This window comes from Cydia pomonella, chromosome 9 (assembly GCF_033807575.1).
Source record: "Cydia pomonella isolate Wapato2018A chromosome 9, ilCydPomo1, whole genome shotgun sequence".
NCBI classification, from domain to species: Eukaryota; Metazoa; Arthropoda; class Insecta; order Lepidoptera; family Tortricidae; genus Cydia; species Cydia pomonella.
Genome location: NC_084711.1, coordinates 1,053,158 through 1,064,834, shown reverse-complemented (window position 1 = coordinate 1,064,834; position 11,677 = coordinate 1,053,158). Strand labels below are relative to the sequence as shown.

General features: G+C 37.8%; 1 protein-coding gene across 1 annotated transcript; it reads left to right on the top strand.

Moving 5' to 3' along the window:
• The first annotated feature begins 23 nt into the window (after positions 1–23).
• On the top strand, positions 24–10,011 carry LOC133521054 (E3 ubiquitin-protein ligase RNF185-like). Its single transcript, XM_061855784.1, has 4 exons — positions 24–424; positions 1,893–2,031; positions 4,651–4,813; positions 5,425–10,011. Exons 1-4 carry the CDS (start codon positions 270–272, stop codon positions 5,520–5,522), a joined length of 555 nt encoding a protein of 184 aa, XP_061711768.1. The 5' UTR covers positions 24–269; the 3' UTR covers positions 5,523–10,011.
• The last annotated feature ends 1,666 nt before the right edge of the window (positions 10,012–11,677 follow it).

Below are 11,677 nucleotides of genomic sequence, written 5' to 3'. Positions count from 1 at the left end.
CCAATTTTGACAGATCAAAAGTCATCGAACCACGGGTTAGGATGATGTGATTTGTTTTCCTAATTTTTTGTGAAATTCCGCTGGCCATCCTTAAAATTTTACAGTAGAAGCTGATCGCCAACGGCCCTCTGAAGTGAGCATCGAAAATTACATGGATGTTTTATAATAGAAGAATTGTCACGTCATAGTCGGACGTCACGAGCAGCGACGTCCGTGATAAGCGTCAGGTCGGGGTTGATGGTGTAGTGGTTGGTCGTTTGAGGGTTGCGATGGCGGAGACGAGCGAGGCGCAGGCGAGCGCGTCGGCGCCGGGCGGCGACGCCGGAGGAGATGACGAGAAGCGAGACGAGCGAATGCTGGAATGCAACATTTGCCTGGACACAGCACGGGATGCCGTCGTATCCATGTGTGGACATCTCTTCTGGTGAGCTTTCCTTCCCCTGTGGCCTTGAATTCACATTTGACACGTATAAAAACTTAAGATATTGTAACAAGGTCATACTTAATATGCAAATGAGGATTGTTGTTATTTTGTCTAGTTTTACTGTTATGAATATGCATTCGTTTAAACAGTATTAACTATAGTATACTTGCTGAAACTGAAGTGTATTAATATTAATACACTAGTATACTTAGTGCTAAATAATGAGCAAGTTAAAAATAACTGGTTTTAATGTACTTCATTATAAATTGATTTATTTAAGGAAACAAGAAACTGGTTTAGGTTATAATTTTATTACATTAATGGAATTTATTAAAAACAAACAGCAACATTAAATTCAATGTTACATTCTGTTTTACCTATTAATTCTGCTATGTTATGGTATCAATTGATAAGATTTGTTTTTACGATCAAATATCTATATGTGACCCATTGCATTATATATCAATACAGAAGTCAGAAATGATAGTGTGACTGTCATACTTCACTTGCAAAATGCTCCTAACAGAATGATAAGTGATTGTTACGTCTCGGTGACTGAGAGCCTATATTGAAGTATGGAAAACAAGAAAATTGCGATTTTGTCAGTGAAATATTTCATTTATAGTATATATATTTGCTATGCATTTTTTTTTTGGATTAGAAGAGCACGACCCTGATCTCTTTCAAATAATAAAAAAGTTCTCTTCATAATACCTTCGAAATGTAACGTGCTTCCATTTATTTCAGCTGAAATAAATCTTTATTTTCCCTAGTACATCTTTTAACTATAAATACCTACAGTCCACTCAGCTCCACCTGACCATGGCTCCGCCATATGGTCCTTCGAGCCGGATGCTGTGCTACAATCTGATTATGGCTAAGATAGATTGCATATTTGCTTTATGGACAGTTAATTTTAATTCATTAATTAATTTGTTTCTCAAAATGGCACTTCAAACATGCAAAATGTTTTCCCCCTGGCCTGTCCCTTTCAGTTTTTACAATGAATCAGTAATTCTATCTAAATCCCTTAGATCTGTTGAATTTGGTATATTTCAAAAAATAATATAAATATTGATTGTAATGTTATGAAATGAAAAAATACGTGACAAATTTTATCCCCAATATTCTGTCTCTTATCCTGACCATTTTATAATTGTAAAAATATTGTGTTTATGCTTTTAATTATTGCAATATTTGCAATATTAATCCTAATTGTGTGATTATAAACTAACAACTAACCCAGCAATGGTCATCTTTTGGCTCTGATTGCCAGTCATTTTGATTATGAAATCTGTAGTGGTTGAAACTGTTCACTTAACATCTACAAGTTAACGCCAATCGTTCACGCTCCGTTCGTAGTCATCTCTCTCTCTGTCACTCTTCAAGTGTGACGAATTAAAAGCAAATTCCAGAAATTTAAATTAATTCTGTACTTGTACTTGAAGACTATTGAACATCTTTGCAGCTGGCCCTGCCTTCACCAGTGGCTGGAGACGCGGCCGAGCCGACAAGTGTGCCCTGTATGCAAGGCCGCCATCAGCAGAGATAAGGTCATCCCGCTCTACGGCCGAGGGAACACCAAGCAGGAAGACCCCAGGAACAAGGTATTTTATATTATTTATAAGACAATATGACACAGATCGACCTAGTCCCACAGTAAGCTCAGCAAGGCTTGTGTTGTGGGTACTAGGGGAGGTTGCAGACGCGAAACGACCGGTCGGGCGGCCAATGCTGCGCTTCAAAGTTGGCTCAAGCGAGATATGGTTGCTTTTAATATCTCATGTAACCAATGGCTAAAACTGGCTGAAGACCGACCCATGTGGCGACTCGTGTTATTCATGATGGTCAGCCGAAACACTATGATGCTTGGTTTACCTCTTTAAAAGAGAAACGCATGTGGCCCCACGAGCAGGCCTCCAACCCCCGCCCATCTGGGGAAGCATACACCTGCCGCGAGTGTGGACGTGGGATTCTCTCTCGCATAGGGCTATACAGCCACGAACGCAAGTGTTGTTGCCAGGATGATGCTTAAAACATCTGACACAAATGAAAATACCTCTATTAGCTATATATAAACACTTATATACATAGAAGACATCCATAACTCTGGAACAAATATTTGTGATAAAGATAAACACACATATAAATGACACTCTTTTTCGCGTTTTAGCTAGGGTCTTACCTAAAGAAGTAAATATAATGATTTATTTTGTTGTTTCTATTCTTGGCATTAGGGTAGACTGAGGGGAATCTGATCACGATGAAAATATTCACTTTTTTTCATAAAGTATAATTACAAATCATTACAGTTTAATCAGGGGTTCGTTATTTTAGACTACTCTATAACATATATAAATATAAATCAAATCGGAACCGGAAAGTTGGGTACCTTTCCTTGTTAGACCTAGTTGGACTCATTGGGACGTATGCGAATGAAATTTGGACAACACTGACGCACAATTATTTAAATATTAGGAAGGTCGAAAATAAAGATTCACGTATGTAAATTATTATGTCATCGACCCTTAATTTGCATAATTTTAATTTATGTTTATAATATAATACATTATGGTCATATAGCCCACGTGCCTTCTACATGGTTCAGCTATCACACTGATGCTGAACCCCACACTACTCCTGTATGTAAGCGAGACAGTGCTATGTACGTATAGACACCGGAGCGCCGTGCTAATACGCGTCCAATGTGTACACCACCTTTCTGACCAAATTTCCGGCCAAGGTGACCTTGGTTAGTGTTTCATTGCTAGCCAGTGAAGTGTATGACCATTCGAAGCGTATCTTACTGCAGTTAACCCTTGTCCAGGCCGCACCAATCTACAAGGTTTTCCCAAAAAATTCAAATATATTCAAATAAATCCCGCTTTGATGATTCATTTGAAAACAAGTCACATTTTCTGAAAGTGCAATCTAATTTGAACTTTAAATTGGATGGCTAAGGTTGAAATTCTATTGGCGCGTATGTGGTCGATAAATCGTACTATGCCTGGAAAAGGGGTTAAAGAAATCTAAATCTTTTGTACAGTGATTAAGGTTCTCGTTTCATTGATTCTCTAGTGTGCTAGAAAGTAGAAATCATTTTGTGAGAATTACCTTTTAGTATTTACTGTATTTATAATATATAATGTCATTAAAATGCTCAATTAAATTTCTACGATTTTTTAATTCGCGTATAGTTTAAAAATACGGTTTATATCTAACTAGGATTGTGAAACATATTATTAAAATCTACATTTAACCGCGATATTTAATTTTTAGTAGTTATCTAAGCTTTAGATTTGACGAGAGAGGAAATTTTAATTAAAAGTCCTATGTTTTGTCCTTGTCATTGTGTCCTGTGTTTTTTATTATTACAGGTGTACAAACAGTGGTACGAGTATGCGTCAAAGATTACCTTTTGTATTTTGATACACGTGTAAAAATACCTACTTGAATATGTTAAACAAATATAACTCGTTAATTACGCCACTAATATGCAAAATTACTATTTCAAAGATTTTTTTGATTCACGCATAGTATAATTGTGCTGTTTTTTTATTTATTAAAAGAGACCTATTTTCAATGGCGCTTACACCATTAAGAACGACGAATACAGCAGTAGGTTAAATTTTTTAGTATTTGTTGTTAAAGCAGCAACAGAAATACATAATCTGTAGAAATTTCAACTGGCTAACTATCACGGTTCATGAGATACAGCCTGGTGACAGATGGACGGACGGACGGACAGCGGAGTCTCAGTAATAGAGTCCCGTTTGACCCTTTGGGTACGGAACCCTAAAAACGACTTTAACACGTTTTTTCGTTCTGAGAAAAAAAGAAGACGTGTGTCGTCGGAAAGTTTTCAAAGTTGCGAAGTTTCATTTCATCAAATGGAACAATTTCCGAAACTTCTTATAATTTTGTGTGGGCATTGAAACTTTTCATTAAAAAAATCCATTTTGTTTATTTCTCGTGAAATCCTCCGAGAATTCCAACTTCCAATTTTAACTTTCAACTTTTTGGAAACTTTTACATCTATAGAGGCTAAGCACATTAACTGCCAAGAACTATGTGTGTCCATTTTCTATTGGAAATGGGGCTCTTGGCACCGAAAGTGTTAGCTTTTGCCTTGTAAAATTAATATTATGCCGCAAGCATCATTACTCGTACATTTTATACGATAAGAATTGATCATTATACTCAGTTAATAAAAAAACATGTTTCAGGTGCCGCCGCGGCCAGCGGGGCAGCGCACGGAGCCCGAGAACAACAGCGGCTTCCCGGGCTTCGGCTTCGGCGAGGGCTTCCACATGTCCTTCGGCATCGGCGCCTTCCCCTTCGGCGTGTTCACATCCACCTTCAACTTCGGCGACCCGAGGCCTAGCGCTGGTATGTTACAGCAAACTAACTTTATAGAGCTCCGGCGTGGGCTACATGTCCTTCGGCATCGGCGTCTTCCCCTATGGCGTGTTCACGTCCACCTTCAACTTCGGCGACCCGAGGCCTAGCGCTGGTATGTTACAGTAAACTAACTTTATAGGGATCCGGCGAGGGCTTCCACATGTTCCACACGTCGGCATCGGCGTGTTCACGTCCACATTTAACTTCTTCTCGCGTGTCGAGCTTCCCCTAAACAGTGGATGCCCAGAATGCAGCGGTAGCATTTAACTTCGGCGACCCGAGACCCAGCGCTGCCGAGCTAACACAGGAGTGGCGTGACAGTATCTCGCCCGTGAGATAAGACTACCCGTCCCTCTTTAAGATGGGCGAGATACTGTCGCGTCATTCATTTGCTTTACCTACTGGTTGGTTACAATTATATGTATTTGCAATTTTAGCTTTTAAAAAAGTGGTAGCAGTTCTAACGACTTCTACTGACGTCATAAACTGTTCAAGTGTTCACTCATCCAAACTTACGTACCGTTTTCACCTTTTAACAGTAGCCATCTGATTAGACTATCCAGTCCGATCCCCTATTCAGTTAGACTGTTGCGTTGCAGCCCCGCGCGGCACGGCGCAGTACGAGGAGGAGCAGTTCCTCTCGAAGATATTCCTGTGGGTGGCCATCCTGTTCGTGCTGTGGCTCATCTTCGCCTGACCGACCCTCGCCTCCCCGACCGGGTCCAACACACCCGCGTTACACTCATATCCGGAAGGTAAACTGATTGCACTCTGATATTTTATTCAAGTTGAGTGACCAACAATGTCTTGATGTTAACAACAACAACACACAACATCAACAACAACAACGGATTCCTAGCCCAATTTTGTGAGCGTGTCTACGAAACTTGGGCATTTATTTATTGTCCTGTCAGACGCAATAGTAGCTGTTTGTTTTATGATCGACTAACGTGATGTGTAGATGAGCCATTATAAAAAGGGCTTATAAATACCACAAAGGGTTTAAAGACCCAGGAGAACCATAGCAACGAGAGACAAGAGAAATTTAATTCGCCGAAATATAAAAAAAATATGATTATAAAAGATTGGAGCAACGTAAATAAAAGTTTACATTATTCATAAAAAGTGTAACATTTGAACCGTGACGTGATAATCTCATGAAATAGGTGAGACTCCATATTACTAAGAATAACCTTCCCTTTCTTTAATGGGAAAAGTCACGGGTAAAAGCCTTTAACGATTTATTTAATGTTGTGTTTTAGGTGGGTGCAATTCTGTTGTCCGTGTGTGCGAATTTGACCCATATCATATGTTTGTACTGAATATGCTTGTGCCGCACTTTTTTTGATTGTACGTCGATGGCAAACATGCATACGGCCTGCCTATTGGTAAGAGTCTCTGTAGCCTATGTACGCCTGCTACACACTATGCACACGTGTACACTGGTGGAATCCCGCCTTAACGTGTTCGCACACATCAGTTCACTGATTCTGAATACGAGATTTAATATTAATTTCCTTTAGAAATTGCTGTGAACGAATTTATAAGAGAATTATTTCAGAGCGTAGATGTTAAAATCCAGATAATAGAGAGTGACGTAAGGCAGCATTAACTATAATGAACGTTTGTTTAAGAAAAATTGATTTATAGTAATACAGATATATGTTTTTAAGTTTGCACAGAGGTATATTTGTTGACTTCAGAACCTAGCTCTTTCTGTCATAATTTAAATAAATACAGAATATCTTGTAAATGGTCCACAGGGAAATTTTTATAAATTTAAATTACTAAGCGTTTTGGAGAAATCGGCGATGAGAAAAACGCTGTAAATACCTTTTAAAATATTTTGCTATATTTATTTGCAGTAATATACGATATTTAGTTATATATTAGAAAACACTCGAGCTTGTGTGAACTAGAGAACTCAACGAAAGCCACTTAAGTCAGACGGTTGCTGTGATAGTACGTTTTCTAGAAAAGTAGCTTAAAATGAAAGTAAATTTTAACCAAAGAGAATTAAGAAGACCAAGAGTGCTCACTCCATACAACGGTTTTGTTACCAAAAATACTATTATTTTCGTAGTCTACATCTAGCGTCAAGTAGCGGAACTCTCAGTACTGCTACTCGACTATAGATATCGCGGCACACAAAAAGTCTAATGCTCAACGATTTTCAGCTAATATTATAACCAGAGTAAGCGTAGGAGTTGAAAATAGAGTTCCGGTTACTCTGGTTATAATATTAGCGGTAAATCGTTGAGCATTAGACTTTTTGTTTGCCGCGATATCTATTGTCGAGTAGCAGTACTGAGAGTTCCGCTACTCGATGCTAGATGTCAACTGCGAAAATAATAAGCGTTTTGGTACCAAAACTGATTTAAGGAGTGAGCACTATATATTTCTTATTTCTCTATTATTTTAACTTACCTACTTAATATAAATAAATCACACATAGGCAAACTTTTAACCTTCACACCAACCGTCTGAGTTAAGCAGTAGACCTATAATGTATTCTTTCTCCCAACTATCCATCGCAATATACCGATATAGTACAGATTAGTCGTTACCAGTATCACGTTTCTATAAATAGTCGCCACCAATTGCATCTGAGCGAACGAAATGCTCACAAATATCTGAACATGACTACGTATGTATCTACTTAAAATCATTATGCTGTGTTTTTTTACTGCTTTATGTGGCTGCATCATGCATTAGAGCTTGCTCAGATATTTTTAAGCACACTTGCATGTAAGGATTTGATGTAAAATCAATGAATAAGATTATTTTATAAATTTTCAACTTATGAATTGTTAATGTTTATACCTTTGACCTATCATACTATAAAATATTATGCTGAAAACCCCTTTTTATTGACGCTTGCAACGGGCGGTGGCTGTCATCTCAGTACAATTACAATACAATCCAATATTGAACTCGGTTGACAACCGCCACGCGCATATAGCCATGATCAAAACTGTTTAAATAAAATAAACTTAAATGTCTTACCTGAGCGATTAACTCGCGAACGCGAAGCGGCGCGGCGCGGGTTAATTAAATCCTTTTATACCTATGGAAGTGTCCTACGTGGGCGATCTCCGAATGTCGTTGGGCCGCCGCGTCGCATTAGCGAGTCATCGCCCACGTAAGCCGCGCTGTAAGTGTTTCTTGTGTTCTATCGTTCGCACTATTAACTTAATTGTTATCTGGTGTACACGTACAGTCGCCATCAGATATATCGGAGCGGCCGAGGTGCTCACAAATATCTGAACACTCCTCTATTGTCAAAGTGCTAGAGTGCGTGTCCATATATTTTTGAGCACTTCGGCCGCTCCGATATATCTGATGACGACTGTACATGTTGCTGCTTACACAGGGGGCATTTTTAATATATTGTGCTTTAGTATCTATACGAATATTGTATCTTTTTGTAAACTGACAGTTATTCATCGAATTTCAAATGAGTTACATTAAATTATAGCTAAGGTTAAAGTCACGTATTTTTAGTTACTCGCGCGACATGTTTCGGAGAGCCTGGGTCTCAAGTTTCAATTTCGCTTAGCGTTGTCAACGCGCCGAAAACGCGGGTCTCCAAAATAAATAAATAAGTCGCATGGGTGACTAATACGCAAGTTTAACTAGTTTAATTTAATGATAGTTTTTATATAGATCATTTTAATCGCATTTGGGTCTCGCTTTATCTAGGGTCCCGGACCGTGGGTCCGTCAAATTATGAATTTATTATCCATTCCTCATTTTGTAGAGTTGTCTTTATATTGGAAATAGCAGAATGTTCTGAGGACCTGATATTAAAATATCAATTTTATAATCTATGCAAGAAGACCGATATTATAATAAGCGCTTTCAAAGACTTTATCGCCAGACCATTTTCATATAAAATACCTCAGAATTTTTTGCTAACAGATCATTCCAATGATAAGACGTTAGAAATATTTTCGTTGAAAACCGTTTCACTCGCAAATACGCAGGGGCCTTTGTACAGTTCAATTTTAAACCTTGGTTCTTGATTGACGCCATACGCTGCTAACAGCGTCACATTGTATGGGACATTTCTATACGGGACGCTGTACGAAGCGTATGGCGTCAACTGAGACCAGGGCCTAACAATGTCCTTATTTAGGTTTAGGTCCGTAGCAAATAGGTTTATTGTTATATCCAGTGTTTAAATAGTAACAAACATTTGTAAATCCGTATATGGTACCTTTTGATATGGAAAGCTTTATTTGAATTTCCAACTGTGTGGATTCGCTGAAATTGTTTAGGAGGTTTATTACTTACAGACATTTTCATGGGCATCGCCGGGGAGGGGGAGGTCAGAAGAAAACAAAATTTCTAACAATATGTCATAACATTTATGACATAACATTTTTTTTTTTAATTCCGCTACCTAAAGCTTGTCTGGAAGAGATCGCTTTTTAGCGATAAGACCGCCTGTTGTTTACCTCTTCTTTATGTGTTCTAATATTTGTACTGCTTCTGTATTGAGGTGTGCAATAAAATATATTTGTATTGTATTGTATGTCCCCTCCCACCCCCTTGTAAGAAAAAATAAGACATGTTCGACCCCCACCAGCCCTAAATAGGAATGTAAGACGTAATAAATGAATTGCGCCATATCTGATCAGCCGAAACATGAAATGAGAGGGAGGTGTTTAATAATAACAAACACTTTCACACCGCAGAGTATGATAGTTTAAAAACATCCCGTACTCGTGTATATGTTGCTAACTACGCGTCTTAACTGGTCGAATATGTTTAAAAGTGGAAAAATGGCTGCCCCCCCCCCCCCTGACATATGGTGGCACAATTGGTTGGTTATGGATGAGGTCTTGGTGGCTCAGTTGTGCTGGAGCATCGGTCTAGAACCTGTGAGTTAAGACTCACCCAATGCAGTAATTTTTTCGCTTTTAAATTTATTCTAAGCTTAACAGCATCGTTCGCAGACGTTTCTGTTTGTTCAAAATTAATTTGGTTGAAAATGTTTCAATACTACATAAGTAAAGATATATATCAAATTGCGTAGACCACGAAACTTATATTTGTTAGATATTTATGTTAATATTCCTGTAAGTTAAGTGTATATAATGATTATATTTTAAAGATTTGAAGGGAAGGAAATTTTATTGTTTAATGTAATTTATAAAAATAAAAATACTTAAACACTGAAACGATTTTTATTTTATTTTAAATTATAATAAAATAATAATAATAAAGACAAGTCCAGTAAGTACCTAGACTTGGCTCACGAGATAACCGCCATGTGGGGTGTTGATTCGACGATCATTGTCCCGATAGTCGTTTCAACGAATGGTCTCATAGCGAAGAGTCTCGACCAACACCTTGAGAGACTCTCGCTAGGTGGTTGGATCAAGGGTCAGATGCAGAAGGCGGTGATCTTGGACACGACGCGGATAGTGCGGCGGTTCCTTTCTCTGCGGCCCTGACCACCGGCAGCTTGGGCCCTGCCCCGCTGCTGGCGGCACCCTAGGTTAGGTTTTTTATAATGTGTTTATATATATATTTTGTATTGTTTTGTAAGTGTTTTTATATTTTACTTTTATATTCATATTATAAATGACCTAGCCTAAGACCAAAAATAAATAAAGGGAATAATAATAATAATTCAGCCTATATACGTCCCACTGCTGGGCACAGGCCTCCTCTCATGTGCGAGAGGGCTCGGACTAAATTGCTATGAATAAAACACTGGTTATTTCAAATTAATATATTTATTTTCAAGGACAAGAGTACAGAAATTAACAGAGGTGCATTATAAAAATTACATTCATATTTATAACATTTAAGGAATTGATCAACATTCCTAATTTCAAATACACAACTATTAATTTCTCATACTTATATGTTATCATGATAATCACAAAAATCAAGTCAAATGTTTGAAATTTGATAACCTTTACAGATAAACTATTTTGAAAATTCGTCTCCACGGCACCCACACTACAATTTAAAGTAATTCTTATAGACGCACGGACACATACATGCGTCCGTCCATAATACTTTAGATGTACGTAAGTATTGGATAAGCGCGCACTTTTAAAATAGTTTACCTCTAGAATACTTGACAAATCATGGCTAAACTTCATCAGACACATTACATTTAAATTCCTCATCATTTTGTATGCAACTAGTCCAGAAACAATTTTATTGGAGTCCAAAATGTTATAATAACCTACCTAAAACTTGATGTAGACTGGAACGAAATCTTTAGACTTAGACCAAGCTATGTTCACAGCGATATTGATAGACCAATGTGCAAGTGTTATTTTAAACGTCAAAATTCTATGTAATTATGACGTTTAAGTAACACTTGCACAGCCTGGGCTATCTAAATCGCTGCCAACTTGGCTTGATCTAACTCTAGTCTTTACAATATACTTACAAAAAAAACCGTTTTACTGCCTATAACCGCTATTCATTCCGATATGGTTTACTATTACTGCGAGTAAAATAGTCGTGGCGGTTAAGATCATCCCCTTTTCTTGATAGTTCAAGGTTCCTATAATATTTTTATCTACATGAATTTAATTTTTCTCACTTATTCATCGCTATAATTATATATAATATATGAAAATTTTCACACAGTGGCGGATTTTCCCTAAGGCTCGAGTAGGCCCAGGCCTAGGGCGGCAGTCTATATAGCAAGGTGCTGAGAAAAGGGCGGCTAGTACTTATACTCTGTACCTTTAGGTATTTAAATAAAAGTAAACAAAACAATTTGTAAATTTTCGGGTAGTTATAAGTTATAACATTTATTGGTTAACCAACCAAATACAAAACCGCCTGGATCTGTCACTGAACGACCTGACTTTAACC

Bases quoted from the DNA above. Each gene is read 5' to 3' on its own strand.
- LOC133521054 (XM_061855784.1), top strand. From the start codon at position 270: ATGGCGGAGACGAGCGAGGCGCAGGCGAGCGCGTCGGCGCCGGGCGGC. The intron at 2,032-4,650 runs GTATTTTATATT...AACATGTTTCAG, and splicing joins AGGAAGACCCCAGGAACAAG to GTGCCGCCGCGGCCAGCGGG. The intron at 4,814-5,424 runs GTATGTTACAGC...GTTGCGTTGCAG, and splicing joins CGACCCGAGGCCTAGCGCTG to CCCCGCGCGGCACGGCGCAG.